Here is a 26,455-nt window from a genome sequence, read left to right on the forward strand (position 1 = left end):
CTAGGTTGGTTAGATAGTCACAATATCACTATTTTGTACATGTACTTACAGTAAAAAAATATATGAAGAGGCTCTGATGATGTGCTTGGATGATTTATTTATCGTAACATGTAAATAACAGTTTCGTCATATTGCACTAATAACATATTCATTTTTGGTTCCATCCTGCTGTGGACAAGTTTCACTTTTGAGTTCCCTTTATGGGAAAGCCCACACCTATTTCAGTCTTGTGGGAAATTCCAATCGGCAGACAATATACCCAATCACAATGTTTGTTTACAATAATTTCCAGGTAGAAAACCCCTGCATCCAGTACATACAAGTTAACGAAGCTAAGCAAACGGGGACGAGGAACAACTAGATTTGGTTTTTCAAAGACGCTAGCGAAGCAACATAGTACAGAAAATAAGCACAGCAGAAACATCAGACAGGTTGGACCATGTGTTTAAGTACCGTATATATCTTTAAATGTTACAGTTACAGCTAAAAAATGATAACAGAAATAAACACCAATTCCACATATTTTTGCAATTTAAATCAACTGCCATTTTTCTACCTGAAAGCGTGGTTTGAAAGGGTTAGGGTTAACCGGACTCGCCTTCACGACCCAGAGGCCGGACGCGGGTTGATTTCCTAAGCACTCTAAAAACCCAGGGAAAACACTGCCCTTGTGGCCATAAATCACTCATCACGTCTGTAAAAAAGAATTCAGTAACAGTTCTGGTTTTACTGGGTTGCTTCATTGTTGTAGGTGGGGCCCTGTCCTGGCAACTCTGGTAACAAAAAGGTTGTGCTGGGTGATTTAATCTCATTATGGAGCGGCTACTTCGATGAGCTTTGATGAAAATTTACACAACAGAAATTTGACTGGTAAGTAGACAATCCAAAAATAAATGCAACAAAAATTAAGATGCAACATTTTTGTACAGGATGTATACATGTATTGCAGAAAATACTTAATCTTTCAATAGACTAATTAAAGCAGTTTATTCATAATTCTCAGGTGTCGACTATTCTGTTAAGACATAGCCCAGAACTAAAGTTTGAGAGATTAGCAAAAACTACAACAAGAGATAAACTACAATAAAAAAAAGCAACAGAAAAAAACCTAAGGTAAGTGCAGAATGTTTAGTATGTGAAGAGGAAATAGAGAAAATAAATGACACCTAACAGCCAGCAAGATGCTGTCAAATTAAACAAACATTTGTTCAGATCAGTTTCACTTGAGTTAGACTTTAAAACATTAAACGCATTAACACTTTCACTAAACTATGACTCAAATTAGATGAAGATGAAGTCTACTTTTTATACATTTACACAGACTACACTTACAACATTCTGACATACTTTCTGGAAAGTAGAATTATTGTGTTTCTTTACTTTATCACTGTATCTCATTATTGTAATTTTGTTTTGTGTCCTAAAACCCAACAGACACCATAAAGCTTCCCCATGTGAATTTCTCTCCCACAAGTTTGCGGCAAAGTGCACAAAATGGCAGGATCAGCATTCGGTAAGTACGGTCTGTTAGCGGAAGGAATGTGTTCACTGAAACCCATCATGACAACATAAATTAGGTCAACCACACTAAGAGGAAGTGTATAAGATGGCCAAGGGCCAACAGAATGGGGCGTGTTCTTGACACAGACTTGATAGCTAACCTGTTTAGTTTCAGTTGGCTGATACACATTAAAATGTTGGCACTGAACACGCAAAAGTTTGCGAGGTGTTGTCCATATATACTGTATGCATCTGCTTTGAATGTTTTCAGCTGATTGAATGGGCATTATTAGTTATTGCTACCATAGATATGAGGCGGTCATCCTCTACCTCCAAGTTGGCTTCCCCCCCCCCCCATAACAGCCTGAGGCTGATAACCACTGATAACACACCTTTAATGGAGTAAGAACATGAAAATGGGGGGCATATGCTGAGCAAAGTATAGAAAGACCCAGACATTTTTCTAAGGGGTTGGTGGAGCCCAATCCAAACCAGAACTAAAGTCAAAGAGCCAAACGTCGGATCACATCTGCCAGGTGGCCAGAAACTTCAAACAAGTGCCAAAGTGGCCTGGCGTCTGATAGAGATGTAACAAGCAGTTAATTAAAACAGTACTGATAACATTGTAGCCAGTGGTAAGTGGCTGTATATCTGTCATGTTGTTTTGGTGTTGACGATGTTCTGCCCCTCTTAAAGCAAAAAATTGATTAATGTAGCTTTATGTTCAAATTTTGATTGATTCTTTTTTTTTAACTGAGGACCAAAGACAAACATCCCTCCCCTGTGAACCCAAATAAAACAATCTTAAAACTAGATTTGACTCCTTGTATAACCTCAAGAATAGGAGGTATTAAGATGTCCAAATTTAAAACAGTAACATTTGCATATAACTGAATTTTATAGACCCTAAATATTATCATATCATTATACTTTTTATAGCTTCTGCAAATGACTCAATACCAAGCGCAAACATTGATGGAGACGGTAATTTTTTATAAAATCCATGCTTTTTTTTTGTCAATAAATGAACATATTCTTATTATCCAGAAGTAGCCAACTTAGTGGAAAGATAATTTAAAATTTGATTGAAAAAATATTTATTTTTCAATATGTATTATTTAACCCATTAAAGTCTCCAAATACCTTTTATATATTAATGTATTAACCACTGAAAAAATGGAAAAGGGACAATAATTGTAATGCTTTGGCTTTTGTTTTTTTACAGCATCTGAACTCAGAATTCTGGTGTTTGGAAAGCAACAAAACGAAAAGACAATACTAAGTAACTTCATCACAAGGGAACAATATTTTTCTGATATAAAAATATCAAAGCAATGTAGGCCTACAGTCATATATAAAGAATGGAGGGGGAAAAAATTAACAGTAGTAAAAACCTCAGATGTCTTCAGCCTGCCTGAGGACAAAGTGAGACACGAGATGAAAAAGTGCGTGGCTCTTTGCCCCCCTGGACCAAATGTTATCCTGCTGTTAGTGAAGCCTACTGATTTCAATGAAGAGGACAGACAGAAATTCAAGTTCATCCTGGGTTTCTTTGGTCAAAATGCTTTTAAATACTCAATGGTCATCAAAACACAAAATGGGGAGGTCCAGAATGCTTCAGTGAACCAAGTCACCAGAGACTGCAGACAAAGGCAGCACAGCATTAACTTTGATAAGAAAGATCTTTCCGAACATGATTATAAAGAATTGATTGATCAGATGGACAACATAGTGACTGACAACAAAGGAGAACATCTAAACTGTACTGAAGAGACTGATCCAATGACTTCCAAACCTCCTCTGAACTTAGTGTTGTGTGGGAGATTGGAAACCTGGAAGATGTCAGCAGCCAATGCCATTCTGGGAGATAGAAAGTGTGGTCCATTTGCAAAGTCATCAGAGTGTGTTAAAAAGCAGGGAGAGGTGTGTGGACGTTGGGTTTCCCTGGTGGAGCTGCCTGCCTTGTATGGAAAACCTCAGAAGGCAGTAATGGAGGAATTATCCAGGTGTATCACCCTCTTTGATCCTGAGGGCATCCATGCTTTTATCCTAGTCTTACCTGTGGGTCCCCTCACTGATGAAGACAAGAAAGAGTTGGAGACCATCCAGGACACATTGAGCTCTCGAGTCAATGACTTCACCATGATTCTGGTCCCTGTGGAGTCAGATCGTAATTCTCCAGCTGTTGTAAGATTTCTTAAGGAGAATATGCACATACAGGAGCTCCTTCAGAGCTGTGGAGAACGATATATTGTCTTTGACCTTAGAGACAAGCAGCAGGTCTTTAATGTGTTGCACGCTGTGGAAAAGATGAGAGTGGGTGAATCCAGAGGTTTCACAAAGAAAATGCTGGTCAATCCACGGGTGAAAAACATTGCAAAACAAAAAGCTGTACTCGAAATGGCTAAACATCAACAGAGTAGAGAGTGTCTCAGGATGGTGCTGATTGGGAAGACTGGTTGTGGAAAGAGTGCAACAGCGAACACTATTTTGGGCAAACAATGCTTCAAATCTAAAGCCTGCCCAAAGTCAGTGACTGAGTTTTGCCGTAAAGAAACAGGAGAGATTGATGGCCGGACTGCCATCATAGTCGACACCCCTGGCTTGTTTGACACGACTCTGACCAATGAAGAAGTTAAACGGGAGCTTGTGAAATGTGTCAGCTTGTTGTCTCCAGGACCTCATGTGTTCTTATTAGTGCTAAAGATCGGGCGCTTTACACAAGAGGAGAAAGATACTGTGGAACTGATCAAGGAGTTCTTTGGCAAGAATTCAGGAGACTACATCATTCTCATATTCACAAGAGGAGATGATCTGAGAAATCAAACATTTGAGAATTACATACAGGATGGCTTTGTTGAAAAACTGATAGAGGACTGTGGAGGAAGATACCAGGTCTTCAATAACAGAAGTTCAGAAGATCAGAAACGTGCTCAAGCCAGAGAGCTACTGCGCAACGTTGAATCAATGGTGAACAGAAATGGTGGGGGCTGCTACACCTCCGAGATGTTTCAAGAAGCTGAGGCAGCCATACAAAAGGAAGTGAAGAGAATCCTGAAGGAAAAGGAAGAAGACATACAGAGAGAGATGATGGACGTTGAAAATAAACATAAAAAAGAAATCCAGGCAAAGAAAAAAGAATTGGCAGAACAAATAACCAAAACTGAACGTGAAAAAGAACTGAAAGCCAAACTAATTAAGAAAGAGGAGGAAATCAATAAGGAACAGGAAAAGATGAAGAGAGAAGAAGACAAGAGAGAAGCAGAGGAAAGGAAGACAAAAATGCAGGATGAAATTGAACAAATGCAGTGGGAACAAAGTCTTGAAGCTATGGGGGACAAAATAAATCATGAAACTGAAAAAAAGGAAACTGCTGACAAAACATGGATGGAAAACAAAGAGACGTTGAGAAGAGTACAAGAGACTTGGAATAAGGATCGAAGGGAAAAGTGGGAGAACCAATATCGAGAAGATCAACAGAGACGAGAGGAGGAGCAAAAACGACTTGAAAAACTCAGAGAAGAATATGAACAAGAAAAAAAAGAATATGAAAACCAAAGAAAACAAGATGAAATCAGAAAACAACAAGAGGAGAAAGAATTAATGAAACTACAAGAAACTCTTTTGAAAAATCTGGCTGTAATCAAGAACAAACATGATCAAGAGGCCAGAAAGCAAGCTGAAGAATTCAATGATTTCAGACAGAGATACACCGAGGACTTTGCAGCTGTGGCGGAAAAACATGACAAGGAAATGGAGAATCTGAAGGAGAAGCAACAAATACACAATGACTTGATCGTACGCCAACTGACCAAACACAAAGCATATCAGAAAGACTTTGATAGATTGATGAAAAAACAAGAACAAGAAATGAATGACCTGACAAGGACACTTAAATCGCCAAACAATGAAAATCTGAACAAAAAAATCAATGAACTAAAGACAAAACATGAGGACGAAAGAAATAACTGGATACAAGAACATGTAAAGAAAGCCAGAGAAAAGACCTGTTCCATTTTATGAGCTGTTGTGTTGCCTGTAAGGCCCTCAGTTGCAAAATGACATCATCACTTATAGCCTAAAAGCATACAAGGGGTAGTAGGAGTATAACAGGCTAGCCCGGCAGCATTGTGTGAATTTACTGGAATCTGTAAATAGGATTAGGAAATAATTTGGGCTTTATAGGGTTTACTGAGTTTACAACAGCAGCACAATTACAACAGCACAAAAAAATAAGATATTAGGATTTCATTTTGTTTGTTTTTCCTTTAACATACATACATCACTGTTTTTACATTGAAATTGAATGGCATGCATCATTAGTCCCTGCTGTGTCTCCACCTATATTTGTGAAATCCTATTGATTCATTACACAGTAAGGAGAAATGAATAGCGGTAAGGGGAGAGTTGTACTTTGCAAACACTAAAATGACACAAACTGTGACGCAAGCCTTTGTAAATCTTTCCCTCAGATTCATGAGGGAACTCTAGTGACTGTAGTTGGATGTGCATCAGATGAAACGTGTGTTATTATGTCAGTTTACTGTTCCAGGCTTTTAGACAAATGTTTACAAGGATCAACTGTCTGAGCTGTTTACATTGTATACCATAAATCACTGAACATCATAACTGATGAAACTGTAACTGTGTCTATACTTTAGCTATAAAGTTCAGTACAGCCGGTTGCTTTTTGGAAGCTGTATGTTGCTGTCCACTGCTTCTAATGCTTAGGATGGGTTAAATGCGAGATGGAATGGAATTTCACTACATCGTACTGTATAATTGTATGTGATGAATAATAAAATAATAATAAAGTTTCTTCATCTTAGGAAGGTTTCCTTAGCTGCAAAGTCTGTTCTGTCATTTGAAAAAAAGTTTTTTAACCTTCAAACTGACAACTATCTGCCTATATAGGAGGCAAGTATTAATCACATTCATTTTATTTTAACATGTAATGTATATTTTCCTCATTTACATTAATAAAGTGCAGTAATACAATTCAATTGTACATCTAGTATCCAAAGGTAAATGTGTTTTTTTGTTCAGTTGTGCTAATAATTACAGAAGGTTAATACTATATTTGTTATGTTTAAGATTTTGTAACATATTTTGACAGTAAGGTGGTATGCTTGTATTAGCCATTTAGAATTGTTCTCATTTGCATATCTGAAACTGTATTCTTGTTTTCTGGTGATAAAAATAAACTATACACCATTAATAAGAATTTCAATATTATTTAAATAAATAAGAATTAGAAGCGGTGTGGACTTAGTGACTGTTCCTAGAGATCTACTATAAATGTCAAACTACATATGACAATGCAATGTGTCCCTATGTCATGAAATAATACATACATTGAATGATGTGCCAGTACTAGTGGTCGACAAATATCCATGTATCAAACAAGATATGTTATACCAAGCATAACAACAAACATAATTCTACATGATAGAAATCTGAATAAAAAAGACAACTTCCTTTTTTTTCTTTTTTAACCAGCCAGTTGGTTGAAAGTCAGCTGCTTTTCTATAAAAAAAAATAAAAAATAAAATATATATATAGCATTAAGTAAGATATTACAATAGCAGTACTGATATTTCAACTTAAGGTTATAATGACAAACTGCTGGTATACAACATCTGACAGTGTTTTGGCATCTAAATGATGACACCTAATGCTACTGCTGACAGTTATGCACTTTAGCCACTTGTGTAAGTTTAACATACTAACAGGAGGACCTTTCCAATCCAACTTTGAGATGCTTAAAAGTTTATGTTGATGCTAAATTGTTTATGTAGAGAAAGACCCATCACTCTGTATTTCTTTTAACATCATACTGTAAATATACAGTTTTCAAACATCTTAATGAAGTGAAGTTAGCTACATACTTATCTTTGGCCGGCGTAAATAGTACAGACATCGGCTGGTGAAGCCATAGGCGGTAATAAAATTCCAACAACAAATCCTTTTGCCAGTGCTACCTGTGCCAAGACAGTCCTTACTGTGTATGTATTTTTATGTGCATGTGAGTGTGTGCATATATCGTTATATATAGTCTGAGGAATGTGTACTTGTTTGTAGAGATGCACCGATAGACCGGCCGGTGACCGGAATTGGCCGGTTTTCACGTGCTCGGCTATGACCGGCGACCGGCAGGTCAGTCTGATATATGCCGATTTCATGCCGGTCAATGCTACAATTAACTGACAACATAAGTTATACGAGTTACAGTCCTCAAGGACGCACGCACACACGGACGCGACAGCACAGTCTCTTTTTCCTTTCTCTCAACTTTTCCGCCGTGTGTCGCGCGTACCCGCTCGCGGTGTGAAGCGCGTGTTCGCGCTATTCTTGCACATGTAGGGAACCTCGTAAATTAACCTGCAACATGTCAGCTGTTTGGAAATTCTTCAGCGTGTGTGCAGAAGATAACAAGTTTGCAATATGCAACACCTGCAAGGAAAAAGTAGAGCGTGGAGGGACGACACCAAAAACCAAAATCACATTTTTTTAGTTGGATATTGGATATGAAAAGAAGGAAATGGTTCTAACATTGCACTTTAGATGTATGTGAATGTCCCACACCAGGAGTAATTTATATAGTTCTATTTTATAGTGATCCATTATCTGTTCAAAAATGTTCTATGTTCTGTGCAAAATGTTCTATTAAAGAAAAGATAGAAAATAAATATTTGTGTGCGCTGTAAAGTGGTTAGAAAAAATGAAATCGGAATCGACTAAAATCGGTATCGGCTGGCCTAACTCAATGAAAATCGGAATCGGCCTAGAAAGTTGTAATCGGTGCATCTCTAATTGGTTGTGTGCATGTCTATTAAGAAATGTGTGCAGAATGTGTGAGTGGCAGTTGGTCCGTCTCGACTCACAAAGATGAAACACATTTTTCGAGTAATGTGATAGCATTCCATCTCTACTGACAAAATGCAGTTTGTTCAGTAATGAGACAGACAGAGAGGGAGGGAGAGAACAAGTTAAGATAAAGAGAAGGGAAAAGGTGAATGTAAAAAGAAGGTATGATGCAAGTAACTCATCTTTAACTAGTACCAAACCACAAAAACACTATATTTTCTGTGTCAATCACTACATGATTTATCGTCATATCTTTTGTTTTACATACCAACTGTGCTAAAGTTGAGGACACACCTGTGCAGACAGCAGACAGTAGTGATCAGAGACCTTGATAAGGTTTTCACATGCCACAATCTGCTGATTTCTGAGTAGTCCACCTTTACTGGTTTCTTAAAACAAGGACAACTAACTAATTCAGATTTCTGAAACCATGCAAACACATGACCAACATACTCCAAAAACCTTATAACTGGAGGATACTATAGTGCACGTACCACACTCATTGTTTCCAATCATATTTAAGCTCAAACTCACCACAGTTGATCCCACAGTTTTAACTATATTTGCTGTCTGTAAGATAGTAGATAAAATGAGATACTATGCATCATAGTAATATAATAGTTACCTTGCACAGCAACTGGATTCTCACAATATCACAAGACCATGCGAGAATCGCAGGATCACATATCACAAAAAAATCCATCTTGTCAGGATTCAAGTAAAGTGTTTGTGACCGAACAGCAGCGAACTAAACCAATCAGCATCCAATGAGCTACCCCGTGGTTTAGGTGTGTATGACAGCTGTGACTGTGGTTCAAAACAACAATGCCGGTCGTGATTGACAGATGGTTCATCCAATCACCTGCCATGTACTTTTTTGAAAGTGCCTACCCTTATCCAAACAGTTTCTAATGACGGGTTCTCAGATGGTTCTGTGTAACAAACCATCTGGTTATGATAATAGAGCATTCAGCATGGTAAAACCGTGAGGTAGGGCGCGCAACAGAGAGGCAAAGCGCAGCGCAGGTATACGTTCTGGAATTAGTTGCGCAACGAGGTCAAAGTTTAAATAATTTTAACTTTGAGCGCAGCACTCTGCAGCAATTCCAAGGGTGCACCACACCAATTGCTCTCCCCATAGGAAAACATGGAACCGCCAGGGCAGAGAGTCTTCTCTCATCTGCCATGTCTATGATTATGATCCAATAGGAGGTGGTACAAAAATATAAGAATTGCAATTATTATCTTCAACAATTATGAGTTGTTTCACAGAATTCAAAAGGCAATTTTTGTATGTTGTATAAAAATTACGCACTAAAGCTTTAATAACATTATGTTGACTAAATAAAGAAAAAGGTGGAACTCTAGCCTGTGGACAATCACTTCATTACACTAGTTCCACTACACCTTTCTCTCGTACAGTGTTTGTGTTGTGTTTTATTAATTTACTGCTTTTATAACTTTTATTACTTAACTGTCCCCATATAACAAGATACACTGCAAGTGCTTCTCATTATCTCTAAATGCTCTCACAAAAACATATTAAAGATGTGTAAAATAAATATTCTAAGCTCAAGGTCCACTTGCAAGCTTTTCTGAGCCTTCAACCACATATCACCATTGAAATTAATTTTCTCCAAAGCCAACAACAGAGAACACACAACAGGAAAAATGTGGGGAAAATGTCCTGAAAAAAACTAAGGATCTAATGCAAGAACAAGAAACATATCGATGCAACATTTGCCAGAGTCACCAGAGTCTGACATGTAATTGTACAGTATGTTATTATAAGCAATTGAACAGTTTACGAATAGCCTACCATATTTGGTGGAAAGGAGTTGATAACTATAAAATAACTAAATTTTAGATACCTGACATACTTATAAATTCATAAAGAGAAGATAGAAACTTTTGATAACTGCTTTATGTGCTCTGAAATAGTTTTGTATTGGGTGTCCATCCTGGGACTGTGAACACATGTTCCCACTGGAGCCTAGTATGCTGGAATATGTGCATTTTCATGGTATTACATGGTATTGGTATACATTACCTGTATTCTTACACATTCCTGTTGACTACTGGATGACAAAACCCCACCAAATGTCATTTATAGAATTAGACATGTTCTTACCTGTACTGTACAACCATCATGTTCTGCTCCCCACAGTGTCTGGCACAGCGGATATACCTCATCCAACTGGATTTACTGGGATCATTACCATCAATAAAGTGCTGTAACGTCCCCTCTGCATCGTAGATCTGGAACACACATATATACAGAGTCAGAACTGAAAGAAATAGGCCTATATATACAAAAAGACGTACTCTGCCCATTAGTTAAATAATAAAGTACTGTAATTACCTCAAAGCCCTGCGTAGCTGTATTTCTGTACACTTTCTAATCTATAAAGAGCAGTAACATTAGATGCAATTATATCTTGTGATAAGAGCTAAAAGTATCATCACAATCATTTTCATTATCAATTAATCTGTCACTTATTGCATTTGATTAAAATTCATTGTGCTTGTTATGATAAACTGACAAACTATGGTAAAGAAAATGCTCATCAAGATTTCCCAGTGCCCCAAGGTGATGTCTATAGATATTTCCTTTACCAGCAAATCTTCACATTTGAGAAGCTGGAACTAGAAATTAATGGCAAGGTTTTCACATAACGTTACTAAGAATTTGCCTTATGGTTCTGGTGCATAACAATAAACAGTACAATTAAATAAAAGGTTTATAAATAAAAGGTCAGTAAATAGATTTTTTTTTTTTTACATCAAAAAGTTAAAGTTAATTGTTTATCCAAATACGAACAGTATTACTTCAGTTGACTTGTACTAGTCTACAGATGAACACGTAGTAAAAAACAAATACTTTTGTTACCAGGTAACATTAGCCTGCTTGGAATGGATGCAAATCAGCACTTAGCCTGCATGCTAACAGCCTGTCACAAAAATGCTGTGGTAATGTTAGTTAGAATAAGGCTTTTGAGCGTTGTAGTTCATATTAACATATTATGAGTTAATATTGACATATTATGAGCAGTGTGCCGAAACCACTAGCTAAGTTACATTAAGAAAACTGGAACACACATTAATTTAATGAAACTAATGTCGGGCTAACATTAACGTTACTTTACGTTAGCTAACATTTGAGTAGGTGGAGTTTCCCAGTACTTTATAGCACTGTGATAAACATTAAACATCTATATGTGACAAGCGAACAGGACAGTACCTCCCTGTACAATAAGCTGTAATTATTTTAATCACATATGGGCTCTTTTCAAGGTTACAAACCTGAGGAAAACACCGACAAATTAACGTTAGACGAGCAACAAGCTGTTAACTAACCTAGCTAGCTAGCTAGCTAGCTAATCTTCTGTCAACTTGCGCCATTACCAGGAAAGCACTGCCATCTTGCGGTGAACATTTAAGCTCACCTTTAACCAGTAATTTTCGAAACTGGAGCAGTATTAACATGTCAACAAGTATTATTGAACATATAGCGTTAACTAGTTTGAGTATTACAACAAATGTCAGGCTTGAGATAAAGCAAAAAGTCCAACTTAACATAACAGTCCGCCTTAAACTAAAACAAGAAATCCGCGGCCAAACTACACTTCACTCGTGTATCACTCCGCCACGCTACATTACAGAAACAGGCGATGTAGAGCTAAGTAGTTCCTCCCATTAAAACATTAAAATAAGGAAATTGTAAACGTAATATATAGAATGATTGTGTTTAATTGATGTCCATTATCAGTAAATAAATAAATGTAATTTGATTAATATATTTTTTAAAAATCTCAATTTACAAAAATCAAATGTTATGCTAAGTAGATAGACAGTATTATTACTATCGAGGACAACTTTTCTTTTTTTCTGCTAATCAATGATTATTTTCCATGTCAAATAAAGTAATAACATTAAGATAATTCACACTGGTAACATATTGTTTTTCAATTCCACCCAACTAAGGGGCCTGGGCATACAACACTGGTGCAAAAAAAGTGGCTTTTGGTACTGGAATCAAATATTTTTAAAAATAATATAAAACGGAGAGTTTACCTATGTAGTTTGAAAACAGTTTGTAACTTAAAAAACAAGATGGTAGGCTATATTTCTGTCATCTTCATGTCAATTTTAGAATTGAAAAAGTACTGTTAAGCTCCCTTTCAGTGGGAAAAGTAACATTTGTGATAAAGGGAAACTACATGGATGAAAAAGAGGAAAAGAAGAGGGGTTCATTTATGGTCTTCCTGAAAAAGAATTCAGATTAATTAGATTTTTGGGCAGGAAGTTTTCATATAAGTATGTTTTCTCTTTCATAATTATGTGTGTGACTTCAATATGAAAACAGACAGAATATTAAAGCATTAGGATGCAAATCTAAAAGAACAGACAGTCAGGTGTTTAAATTATAGGACGAGATAACCGGTCAGGATGTGCAGTCTGGGATGAAGACCCTGCAGACATTTCACACCTGAAATCCTTTGAGATTTCACTCCTACAAAATTTATGTCCATGTTTAGAACATATTTCATGACAGCAGCAGTTACACTTTTAAGTGTGAATGGAAAGTCTCACTTCAAGAAATGTTGAGGAAAGAGAAGATTTACAAAGCAGTTTATGTCAAGGAGCTGAAAATATACAACTTCCAGTTAAATAAGAATTTATACCCACAGAATAGTTAAAGTGTCTAACTGTAAAACTGTAGGTGGTATAGGAATATGTATGGTTATGCCAAGTATCTGTATATCTTTTAGAGATTCATCACATAATTGTGTGATCATGTTTTCGGGTTTTCTTAAGAACAAACCTTTGCAACTGAAAATGATTACAAGTCCTGCACTCGCAGCTCAAACAAAAAGAAATAACTCCAGTTAATTTGAAATGTTTAAAACAAGCCCCGGCAACAAATCATTAGGCTCTTATCTGTAGTCATGCTAAAGCTGTGATTATTACAGGTCTGCTGGGTGTTAAACGTTAAACAAACCTGATTTACACCTGCTTAAAAGCCTCACTGCTCCGCCTGCCAACGCCTTAGCCATAAAAACAAGTTCTAAAAGGACAAGATACATGAACATGAAACATAAACCAAACAAGTCTCCATTTGGAAAAAGAAGATGGAAATACTCAAGTAAAGTACGAGTCAAAATTGTACTGTACAGTACTTGAGTACATTGTAATATAAAAATGAAAAGAAATCAGACTTTTACATCTGGAATTTACCATAAAATAAAACAATTAAAAACGTGGATTCACAGCTACACAATAGGCAGTTAAAAGGAGTCGATGTCCCCTCGGCCTCTGTGTGTGTTCATTATTAATCCATCCCTCCATCCATCCGTGGTGATGCCGTGTGACTGTATTGAGGAGGCGTTCAGTCCGTTTATAAGGTGATGACCTGAGCCAATAGCCGGCCTCTCTGCTGTCCATACAGCCAACAAACAATCAATGCTGTAAATGACTGTGAGAATCAAAGGAAACAGCCTCATTTATCATTCTCTGCATGTAAGCACTATAATGTATGTCTCTGTCTGTCTGTCTGTCTGTCTGCAGATTTCCCTGCCTTTATCTGAATCTTTGTCTAACATCTGTGTACACTTTATGCACACATACTTTTCATGACTTTCTAGTGTTAATGTATATGAACCCGTTCTCACTCCCAACTCGTCAAATACGGCAGCTTGGTCAGTAGCCAACAGTGTCCCTTTAGCGTCTGTATGAAACGCACCTGGATTGCACACAGGAAAAGTTAGCCTTCAGGGCTTTCTGCCAGAAAGGGTTTATTTTAACCTAGTCTATATCCACGATGTTCCACTTCCGGGATTGCTCCATTGCTGATTCCGCTGGATGTCACTCTTTTAGGCCGGATGTCCGTTTCCTTACGCTTTCTTTGTGTTGGCATTCTAAACTCCGGTGGATTTCTGAGGACTATGGTTAACTGCTCCTCAGATCTCTGCAGGGTAAATCCAGACAGCTAGCTAGACTATCTGTCCAATCTGAGTTTTCTGTTGCATGACTAAAACAACTTCCAAGTTCCAATAAAACATGTTCCTTCCCGAGCACCCCCCAAGACGATTGTGATTGGTTTAAAGACATGCCAATAAACCAGAGCAAATTTTTCTCCCATCACGTTTTTCTCCCATTCCCGGAATGCTGTGTGAACTAGCCAGACCTTCCTCCGCAGCGCTGTGGAGGAGGGTCCACTATCTTTTCCTAAACTTAACCAAGTAGTTTTGTTGCTTAAACCTAGAAAGATGAAGAGCGACAAAGTCCGCGTATGGGAGCAGATCTGGTAACCTGACGAGCCAGATGGTTTGTTACACAGAAACATCTGAGAAGCCGTCAGTGGCAACTGTTTAGAAAAGGGCAGGCACTTTCAAAAAATGCCTGGCAGGTCATCTATCATGTCCGCCATTGATGTTTTCAATTATCAGTCACGGCAGTCACACGCGCCTAAATTACGCCTGTAGCTGCCAGAAGCTCCTCACAGGACGTTGATTGTTTGGTAAGATTCAGACACAGGGGTGGTGATGGCGCAGTGGATATGACACATGCCTTTGGTGTGGCAGACCTGGGTTTAATTCCCACTGCGATACATCAACCAATGTGTCCCTGAGCAAGACACTTAACCCATAGCTGCTCCAGAGGCGTGTGACCTCTGACATATATAGCAATTGTAAGTCAGCTAAATGACGTGGAATGTAATGTAATGTAACAAACGCATTACTTGAAACCTGACAAGATGGACTTTTTGTGTGATATGTGAGCCTGCGATTCTAGCGTGATCTTGTGATATCGCGAGAATCCCGCTGACGTGCAAGGTAAGAGGTTTTAGATATTGTAATACATCTCTTTGCTTTATGTAAAGCATTTGGACGACCCTTGCAGTGCTTTAAAAAATAAAAAATGAATAAGGGTTATAATAATTTCAAACATAATGCATAAATGTATTAAATATTAAACATAGCTATATAACTATTGAATACGCCTAAGTATTGTGAATTTGAATGTTGTCATGATGCCTGTGGTTTGAAATTTGTCCCGATATGTTTTGTTTTTGATGATTTGTTTCGCGGTCAGTTTCAAACTGTGTTTTTATAACCTGCTGTAATATTTTGAATGTAACGCTGATCATTTGTTCCATCATGTCTTCATTAACAGAACCACCTCTGTGCCCCTCTGCTTGACTGCACAGTGAAGCTGCACTCAACTTGCGCCTCTGGGACCAGCAGCTGGTTCCTAGCTTGATGCTGTTCTGTCAAAGACATTTTGACCGCGAGTGTTTATCGAATCCATCACTGTAAAATTCCATCTGCAAGACAAACGGCCAAATATAACATGTTGTTTAGTTCCACAGCTAGAAAATGTTGCAAACACTGCCAGGCTTACGGCTTCACTTCACAGCTCCGGCTGTCATTTTTCCATCTGAGCACAACAATCCTGACAAAATATTTTTTTGTTACAGCTTTGGTTTCTTAAAGCTCAATAACTTATCGTTGTCCAAAATATCCTCAGTTTGTGCGGGACAGATGACCCTTTTCATCACCGCGCTGCTTTATATTCACACACTGAGACCACACATCATACGAGCTGCAGCTCCTGGAGGAGCAGCTGAGGCTTCAGTGTTCAAAAGAACTTCAGCAATGTGTTTTTACATGTTTAAATCTTCCCTATAGGGCTGCAACTGATGATTATTTGCATTTATTAATTAATCTTCCAGTTATTTTCTCAGGTGAATTTTCTGTAAAATGTTTGGGAAAATATAGAGTAAAAATCACAATTTCTTAAAGTCAAATTCGTTGTCTTGTTTTGTTCGAGCAATAGTCCAAAACGCAAAGATATTCAGTTTAGGAAGGCTGCAAATTGTCACAACATTGGAGAAGCTGGAACCAGTGAAACCAGTTTGCCATTTGGGCTTGAAAAATGACGATTAATCAATTCTCAAAATAGTTGCTGATACATTTTCTCTTGTTTCAGCTCTAATCTCCACCAAACCTCATTTCATTTTCAACCTGTCTTTCTGGTCACAAACTGCATTTTCTAGTGTCTTTTAAAAGTGTAAAATATTTGCAGAGTGTTAAGAGGCTTCTTTGTCAATAACAATACTTTTCCTCTCTTCTGAACTCTGCAGAATTGCTTGTATTTACCTTCACAAAAGTGCTCGTTTTGCCGCTGACAGGCTCAGATTAACATTCTAAGTGTCTGACAACATTATGGAAAGGATTTCTAAGGAGGTCGACCTTTCTGTTAAACCTTTGTGTTGTCCTCGGGTCAAATTTGACCCATTTTCAAAAAATTTCTATATCAGAAATTTGGGTTTTCTTTCAACCAAATTGTCAACAAAAAAAAAAAGTGGATTCCATACAACGCTCCTCACAGGTAAAATAAATGATCAGTTCACTACTGTCATTGAAGTTGGGTGTTTTATTTAATTATATAGCATCTAAGAAAGAAAATATACAACACTGTAAAACATTACAGACCCATTTAGTTATGTCCACTTATTTCTTATTTTTAACTGAACGAGCTTATACAAGTTGTGGATTTTGAACTCAACTTTATGAGTTTTTGAAAGTTAAACTTGCATTTATTCATTGGGTCGACTATTTAAATTTTTTGTCAGATATGTATGTGTTGATTGACCTTGGGTATGTAAGTTAAGTTATCAGTTGTCAGTTCTTTCACGGCATCGTTAAAGCATGGACACAATAAATGAATTATACACCGCAGATAAGTGATGTAGCCTATTCAAATTTCAACTAAAATATAACACGTGTTGTGGCAAACAAGAAAGCACTAGTGCCCCTGGCGGAGGGAGCTTGTGAATTGTGAATTTGGTATTTCACTCTTCTCAAATTGAAATGGAAAGTACTTTTCAAAAGTCAAACGTTTAGCTCCGCCCACATTTAGCCCAACCCCGATCTGCGTACTGCAGTCAGGTGCAATTGGGTCATTGGCTGGTCAATTCCCATGATGCAAGGCGGTAAATAGAGTTGTGTTAAAATTTGCTGAAAAGTTTGCAGTTTGTTCGAAATACAAATGTAACTTTATGTATTCCGTTTATTAAACATGTCTGCTTAGTGTTGTACATTTGTAAAAATGTAGTGTTTTGTTGCCTGGTAATTGTCATTGTTGTCCTGGTTTACATTTGTAATCATGAGTTAAGTGACTGTTACGTTTGATAAGAAGAGCTGGAGTATTGCAGTAATAGACTTAGAGCAATAATAGGCTTCCTTCAGCCATTAATCTGCTGTGTGTCACTTCAGTAGCATCCCTTTTATGTCAAGCGAAGCAAGATCAGCGGCTTTAGAGGGGCCCCTGTTTTGCATGGGGCCCTGGGGCGGCCGCACCCATGCAATCTCCGCTATAAATGTGGTAATGTTGTTTTAACTTGAAACTGTGAGTTGTAATAAAGCAGAAAGGTTTGTCTGCTATACTAGGCAAGGAAGGTTTCTTGCATTATTAAATAAAATAAGTTATTTGTTTTAACTTAAAGTATGAAGTTAAACCAAGTAATAAAAAGTTAAATCAACTAAAAGAACAACTTTAACAAAACTAGAACACTGTAGTTACATCAACCTCATTAACTTTAATTTCTTCAAGTTGAGTGAACTTCGATTTTCAAGGCAGCAGGTGAACTTGCATTTCCAAGTTAAACTACCATGAAATTTCTTACAGTGAAGAACATTGAAAAAAGTGACCAAAATATTGGAAAAAGCTTTAAAAATGTGGGGAGAAAACAAAAAAAGCGCAGGAAAAAAATTAATACAAATATTAAAAAAAAAAGTGATAAAAACACCTGGAAAGCTTCCAAAACATTGGGAAAAGAAAAGAAAGTGACAAAAGCATTGGGAAAAGCAACAAAAGTGTCAAAAAAGACGATCAAAACATTGGGGAAAAAAAAGTTTATTTCAAATTCTTACCCAGAAAAACAAAAAGTTGCATGGTCGACGGGAAGGCAACACAAGGGTTAAAGTTAAAGACTTTTCCCTTTATTTGATAGTGACAGTTGATAGACAGGGAAGGTGGGAGAGAAAGAGAGGGGATGACACGCAGCAAAAGACTCAGCCTACATGGGGTACATGCTCTTACTGGGTGAGCTATAGGCCGCCCCAAGATCCTTTTTTTAAACATAAAAACATCCATGAAATTGCGTTCCCTGAATCCACCAGACTCCATGTGAATAAACATTTTAGCATCGGAAAATACACTTCATTCAAAGTCGACAGAAACTAAATAAAACTACGAAAAGCCGCTTTGGGTCGTCTTTCCATTTTTCCAACCATCACAACTCTAGTTTTGCAGACTGCGGCGATTTCGCTTAATAATGTCAAAGATTATTGTTCTCATCAGTCGCTTAGACACAAAACATAGTAAAATAGGGTCCAGGTTGAAAAAACGGTAGTTACCCTTTAATGTAATTAACATATCACTTACAGATTTTTTTTCTTTTTAAGGTTATTTTTTGGGGCATTTTCCCTTTCCCCTATTGGACAGTTGACGGTGAATAGGCAGACAGGAAACAAGGTGAGAGAGAGGGGGTGTCACACGCAACAAGGGAACTTGCTATAATTTAAATATAGTAAGATAGTCTGAAAATCGAAATTATTTTAGTTAACTTCAGGTCTGACAAAGAAGTCACTGAGTGACAGGAAGTAGAATGAAACTGATAGTTTACTTTAAGCTTTTCAGTGAAACTGAAGTGGGGGATGTCTAATCTGTCTGTCTCTGCCTCTTTACATTTACAAGAACCAGAAGACTGAAGGTAAGAGGGAATGATTAAAACACACACACACACACACACACACACACACACACACACACACACACACACACACACACACACACACACACACACACACACGTATTAAAGAGGGTGGATTACAGCTCGCTCTCTCAGTCATCGATCTCTGCTGTCAGTGCTTCACTTACTGCTCTGTCACTGTCCACACGCATGCCCACATTTACACTTCAGTGAAACCTGAAAGAAATCTAAAAAAAAAAAAAAGATCTTACTTTATGCCAGCCAAGACGTTTGTATTTGTTACTCTTCTGCATTATGAAACATTAAAGATGCAGCTAAATGTTAACTAACTAATCAGTCTGTGCTCATATGTATGTAAGGAAAAATGTGGACACATAAAAAAATAAAACAGGGCCGTTACATTAGCATCTAACATTTGACAAACAGCAATTATATAAGCAAATATGTTTTTTAAAGAGGAACAGAGGATTCATTGCTTGATACACTGACAAGACAGAAAAAAAAAACTTTTTTAAACCACTCTTGCAGAATAATCCACCTCTCCTCTGTTCATTTTCAAATACTGTTCAAACCAAAATATGAGTAAACACTGGTTCAATTTTAAATCTCGCTGTTTATCTTTGTCGTACACAACTATGTGTGCTTATGTTGGCCATGAGCAACAAACAGAGCCATTTAGCAAGGCTACAGAGCGTTGTGTTTGATATTTAAAGGAATAGTTGACGCTTATTCCTTTCTGGTGAAGAGGGAGAGAGATGAAAAGACTTATAGCTCTTATGTTTGTGTGGTTAATATGAAGCTACAGCCATTAGCTGGTTAGCTCAGCTTGGCATAAAGACTCTGGAAACAGGGGGGATCAACTAACCTGGCCCTGCAAAGCACCTGTAAAGATCATTAATTTACATGCGCAAACTCCAGAAAGTTACTGGTTGCTAGGGATGCACCGAATCCAGATTTTTGGGGTTTGGCCAAACACCGAATCCACAGGTTAAGTTTCTGCCAAATCCGAAACTGAATACCGAACCCTACTCCCAGTTTTTAGCTTTGACTTTCCTTCCTTTGCCGTACCTGAAGTTGCTGCATTTTGGCTGCTGTCTGTAGATTCCTTCATGCACAACTCGTATTCTTTCGGATGTTTCAAACGCAAATGCATTAACAGCGGTGATGTTGTGTATTGTTTAGGGTCCTTGCCACCACGAGACAAATCGGCATTGCAAATTGAACATGTAGCTTAAACTTGAATGTCCTTCTTTTGACTGAAAGTACTGCCAAACAACACTTTTTCTGCTCACGAGTTCCATTTTCACTTTCTCACAGCCTACTGCATTGAACGATCCACCTACGTAAACACCTTCCTGTAATCAATGGCGGCGTCATTACGTCGACCAGCGTAGAGTGCAAGAGTAGGGTTCGGTTTGGTGGAAAAAAATTCGAAGGTTTGGCAGAAACCGAACCCCGTCAAAAAGCCCAATATTCTGCCGAATCCGAAGCCGAATTCTGGATTTGGTGCATCCCTACTGGTCGCACCCAAGATATATATAGTCTATATATAGTCACATAGGCCAATGCATTCTCATGAACCGGTCCGTATGATATTGTACGAAAATGTATGCACACCAAAGCGTATGATATCCTATGAAATTAGGAAACCACCGGCTGGTCATGTGATGCCGGCTGGCTACGAGCTCCATGACGGTGAGCGGCAGTTGCTAGTTGTTTAAGCTGCTACAGAGCTACAAGACGCTGGCTACAGACCTCCGTTGTATCAGCGGTAGTTGGTGGTTCAGTTACCCGAAACTTTGGGCCGGGTACAAAGCACTGCGAGCTGCCGGTCGTTTCGACGGACATTACGGTTAAATTTAGTCCACAAAACATAAGCGTTTTGTCGCGACGAAAGTTAAGATTAGGCACCAAAACGATTAGATTAGGAAAAAGATTGTGGTTTGGATTAAAACAAGGAACACACATGGGTGAAAGGCTTTAGTTTTCCCTGGGAAGCAATCTCAGCGCTAAATATTGGACTTTTTTACTCCACTGCATTTGTTTGATTGTGGCTTTAGTTAGTGGGAATGCTGATTCAGCAGCATTCCCACTATTATTATTCGGTTCTTTATAAACTAATTATTATTCCGTACGTTTTTCAACTTTTTTTCTACTATTTATACTTTTTTAAAATATTAAGCTTTTTAACACTTTTTTTTAACATTGAAGCCAATGAGAGCATGCTTAAAATCCTTAAAATCTTCTTCCGTTCCCAAAAGATTCAGCTCCTTTGTACTTTCACCTACAGACACCAAACAAACTTTAAAATGTTTACAAAAGCTTCAGGTATTAGACTATATATTTTCAGTTTGATATATTTTACAGTTTGTTCTGATAAAGCTGTTTAAGTTTAGTGATCATTTCAGGAATTTTTATCGATTAAACAGAGTGTGTATGGCGTCTGCCAGAGTGAGTGATGTCATCAAGTAGAGTGTGGAGCCTTAAAAAAATATCTTTGTCCCTTCTTTATGAATTGCTCTCACACCCACAATTTTTACTTGTCATACACAATTTATACATCAAAACGTAGGTATTTTTGTCTAGTTTCAGCCAATGTGCTCATTTATGCGATTTGAGTTATATATTTGGCTCGATGAGCTTCCAAATGACAACAGTTCCAAATCTTCCTCCATTCGCTGCCATGTTAAACATCCTCCACATTTCCCAGCGAAACTCATAGCGAACCACTTTTTTAAATTGCTGATATGGCCACATTTTTAAGTTTATCCACATAAATTTTATATTGATGCGTTCACAAAGGCGTTGTGGTAGTCACGATTACATCATTTGACTGATACCCCTTATCGTTTTAGCAGTCTGAGCCTTTATTTGAGAGCTTACTCTGTGTCTTTGAATAGCTCCAGTGTGGCACAGCTGACAGTTTCAGCAGGTGACACGGTCGTTAACCTGATCTCATCACAGACTTCAAAGGGTGTTTTCACTGGTCATACGTTACCATGACAACACTTTCACAGACAGTTGTATTGTCTCTATCTATCTATCTATCTATCTATCTATCTATCTATCTATCTATCTATCTATCTATCTATATTCTCTGTCTGTCTGTTTGTTTCTCTCCGTCTCTGTCTGCCTGTCTCTGTCTGTCTGTTTGTTTCTCTCTGTCTCTCTCTGTCTCTGTCTCTGTTTGTTTCTCTCTGTCTCTGTCTGTCTGTCTCTCTGTCTGTCTCTGTCTCTGTCTGTCTGTCTCTGTCTCTCTCGCTGTCTGTCTGTTTGTTTCTCTCTGTCTCTGTCTGTCTCTGTCTCTCTGTTTGTTCGTTTCTCTCTGTCTCTGTCTGTCTGTCTCTGTCTCTCTGTTCGTTTCTCTTTGTCTCTGTCTGTCTGTCTCTGTCTCTGTCTGTCTGTTCGTTTCTCTCTGTCTCTGTCTGTCTGTCTCTGTCTCTGTCTGTTTGTTTCTCTCTGTCTCTGTCTGCCTGTCTTTGTCTGTCTGTTCGTTTCTCTCTGTTTCTCTCTGCCTGTCTCTGTCTCTGTCTGTCTGTTTGTTTCTCTCTGGGTCTGTCAGTCTATTTGTCTCCATTTGTTTCTGTCTCCGTTTGTTTCTGTCCGTCCGTTCGTCCCTCTCTCTCTCTCTCTCTCTCTCTCTCTCTCTCTCTCTCTCTCTCTCTCTCTCTCTCCCGTGTCATTTGTGATTTCATCCATGTATATATCTTACTTCTTTTCAGGCAATATATTCACCTCTCAGCTCTTATGGGTCATGCTTTTTTGTTCTATGCTATGGATATGTCTGATAATAATACAAAGTCAATTTATTTGAACTTCCACTTTTGACAGTATTAGTTTAGCTTCCAGCTTTTCTAGAAATGTATTTCAGCTCTTAGCTTAATAAGGTAATGCCGTTCATCTTCCAACTGACAATTTTACATTTCAACATCCAAGTTTTTCAGCAGTGCAGTGCAATCCATTTGAGATTTTTCAAACAATTTATTTCATATTTCCGCATTTTCATCTCTGTTTCTCATAGCATTTGTAACTCTTCCAGACTTAATCATAATTTCAGTTAGAAAATAAATTATTTTATATATTAGTGGTGTTATTCAACTTTTTAATGAAATTTATGTTAATTGAAACCATTCATACTTTTTCAATTATTCTCACTATTTCAACTTCTTCTTACTGATTTAAGCTATTCAACCAGTTTAGCTTTAGCAATTCAGCTATTCAGCATTCCCACGCAATTTCTGCAGAAAATGCATTTTCTAGTTATATTTCAGATTAAGACTTTAGACAAAAAAGCTTACACAACACAACAAGGTAAAGATTGCCAATGTTCATAACCTTTTGAGTTTGTGTCCCTGCAGAAAAAAGGTGTGTCTACTTGGGGATCTTTGCAATGCTTCAGATGTCTATGAGTTGTTAGTATTTTCACCAAACAGACATTTCTTCTGTCAACTTCTCATGGTTTCATTATAATAACAGATTTGCCAGAATGACTATTCTTCTTCTTCTCTCCTATTACTGTAATCATCTCACGACCCCTCAGATTTATCTGGTGACCCTTTGACTGGGCCGACCCCTAGGTTGGGAACCACTGGACTAAACTAGGGAACTTTAAAACTAGCTCCACCTCAAGCAACTACAACATTCTGCTCTAACATCGATGCTTCAGTACTATTAATCTAATACAAATTGAATCTGTTTTTTGCAGAACGAGTAGCCATTTACTGCAAGTACATTTTTAGTACTGATAGTACTTGTATTTAAGCAGGATTTTAAATGCAGGACATTTTTTAGTATTTAGTGTTTTTTAATCTCGTTGTATTGGTACTGAATACAACAAAAAAATACTTTAGTCCTACACTTCAGAGTGTCTCTCTCATTTCACAAGGATAACATCAAATTTAGAGCTCTGAAATGAGAATATTTGGTAGTTTTGCATTTTTACGCTGAACACACATATAGAGTGACAGCTGTTGGGGAGCGATCTGCAAAACCTCAACCAACAGCTGTGTGTGTGTGTGTGTGTGTGTGTGTGTGTGTGTGCGTGTGTGTGTGTGTGTGTGTGTGTGTGTAAGATACAGAAAGTGTGTCTGAAATACAGAGTTTTAACCTTCTGACCTTATTACAGAGAGTAAAGTCTTCTCTCCTTGTCTGGACCGAGCAGACGCCACAGAGATACCGTGTGTGTGTGTGTGTGTGTGTAAGTGTGATGAGAGAGAAAGTGTCGTAACACCTTCAGACATGATAACTCACTGCTGCATTAGTGACTTTTTGACACACACACATCATCCTCTGATGGTAAAGCAGCCATTTACATGCCAGTGTTGCTTCAGAGCTGCAGTTAAGTGTTTTTAACTGATAACTGAACTACATTCCTGTCTGAAAATGCATACAGACACACACACACACACACACACACACACACACACACACACACACACACACACACACACACACACAAAATGCTTTTCTGGTCATATTCAGGTCAAGATTCAAGATTTGTTTTTCTTGACAAAACAACGTTTCCCCAAGAAGTGGAATTTATTTTGTGAGGTCATCTCTGTGCATGATTAGCTGGTTCTAAGATGCTAGAAGTGCAGGAGCGTCCCACAGCGACTGCTTCAAAGAGCATTTCAAGCAAAACTTCTTGGTGTGTTTTGAGGATTCTCCTCTGAGAAACTTTACGTATTGTTCCAAAAAACTAAATATTATAAAATAACCCAACTGTAAGACAGGAACAAATGCAAGCGCACCCTGTTAAAGGCAACCTTCCTAGAAATAAAATATGGGAGTGGGCTGAGATGCAAATTGTACAAAATATTCACTTTACACATTATGGAGTGTTAGTTCCAATCTCTGATTGTTCTTAAACCCACATCTATATCCATCTTTTAACCCAAGTGATTTATGTACGATGTTCTCTAATAGGACGTAGTTGTTTTGGCTGACAATTTGTTGCTTCTCACACACACTACTGATACAAAGTACATGTCGCAGTGCTACAGCAGCTGCAGTTGTGGCATTTTAGAGCAGATAAACTGAGGATTTAGATGTCTAGATTAGCCAGTCTGAGTCAGAGTCAATTTAAATGTGAGCAGTTTTCCTAATGAGGAATTTAACACCAAACTAAGGGTTTCACTGACCTCTCCTGGATGAAAACCCAGGGCAACATTTTCCAAAATTATCTTAAAATAGTGTCTATATCTGATCTATGAGGTTTGAGGATTGAGAGTCAACTTTTCTGTTTGCCACTGCCTTTTCCGAGGTCATTCAAAGATGTTACAATGTTATACTTCTGCGCTTCTTAAATCCTTTAAATCTGCTGTATTTTGCTTAATTTATTCTTTCTTTTATAAATTGTCTTATTTTCTGTTATGTTTTATATAGTCTCCCGTTGCCAGACCTTCCTCCACAGCGCTGCGAAGGAGGGTCTGACTAGTCCACACAGCATTCCGGGGTGGGAGAAAAACGTGTTCTGGTTTATTGGCATTTCTTTAAACCAATCACAATCGTCTTGGGCGGCGCTGAGCCGGACGGAGCCACAGTGCCTCTGCAAAAAAGCCTCGGGAAGGAACTTGTTTTGGTGGAACGTGTGTACGTAGGGAGGCGAACTCTGGAATTAAACTGGCTGTCGAGTGTGATTACAATTTTAATTGTTAATTGTGATGACAATTTTAATAAAAAAAAAATGTAATTTGATTGTCGGTTCTAGCCATAGACAGTATATAAACTGTTAAGTTAACATTAAGTAATTAAACTTAAACAGCTAATGTAAGTCGAAACTGCCTGCGAGCTTCTCCTGTACTGTACGGTAATTCCTCTACTATGCGACAGTAAGTCGCGTGGTTATGACACAATCGTTAGCCTATTTTTACAAAAACGTCTGCTACGGAGCCATAACGTGAGATACAAGGTAATGGAGCCTTTTATACATTGTCGTGTTTCTTTAGAAATAAACAATGGAGCTTCAGATGTAAAGTTATTCGCTGTCAAGGTGACGTCAAAATGAATTAGAGTCAATGGAATGCTAACGGAAGGTGATCGTTTGGTAGCATCAAAATGGCGCCATAGGAGGTTCGAGCTCTGAAGCGAAGCTTACCCCCTTGGTTGTAGCTCGGAGATGTTTCGTGATTCGACCGGAGTTTAGAATGCCAACACAAAGAAAGCGGAAGCTAAGGGACATCTGGCCGAAAATGAGGAACATCTGGCGGATCCTCTGGCGTCTCCGGAACGATCCCGTAAATGAAATGTCTCATTGCATAAAAAGCACTTTGAATTGCCCTTGTGTCTAAAATGTGCTATATATGTCAA

General features: G+C 38.0%; 2 protein-coding genes across 3 annotated transcripts in view; one reads left to right on the top strand and one right to left on the bottom strand.

Moving 5' to 3' along the window:
- Window positions 1-26,455, bottom strand: part of prdm6 (PR domain containing 6) — a 109,292-nt gene that overhangs the window by 59,013 nt on the left and 23,824 nt on the right. The window contains exon 4 of the mRNA XM_078251516.1: window positions 10,499-10,626. Coding sequence (XP_078107642.1) covers window positions 10,499-10,626 — 128 coding nt within the window. The remainder of the gene's footprint in view (window positions 1-10,498; window positions 10,627-26,455) is intronic.
- Window positions 359-6,724, top strand: LOC144518677 (GTPase IMAP family member 8-like). Of its 2 annotated transcripts, XM_078251512.1 has the most exons (5): window positions 359-431; window positions 752-870; window positions 1,004-1,113; window positions 1,435-1,513; window positions 2,726-6,724. In XM_078251512.1, exons 4-5 carry the CDS (start codon window positions 1,495-1,497, stop codon window positions 5,521-5,523), a joined length of 2,817 nt encoding a protein of 938 aa, XP_078107638.1. In that variant the 5' UTR covers window positions 359-431; window positions 752-870; window positions 1,004-1,113; window positions 1,435-1,494; the 3' UTR covers window positions 5,524-6,724. The 2 variants fall into 2 exon arrangements, with proteins under 2 accessions (XP_078107638.1, XP_078107639.1); XM_078251513.1 differs by lacking the exon at window positions 1,004-1,113.

This window comes from Sander vitreus, chromosome 5, assembly GCF_031162955.1.
Source record: "Sander vitreus isolate 19-12246 chromosome 5, sanVit1, whole genome shotgun sequence".
In the NCBI taxonomy this organism is placed as follows: domain Eukaryota; kingdom Metazoa; phylum Chordata; class Actinopteri; order Perciformes; family Percidae; genus Sander; species Sander vitreus.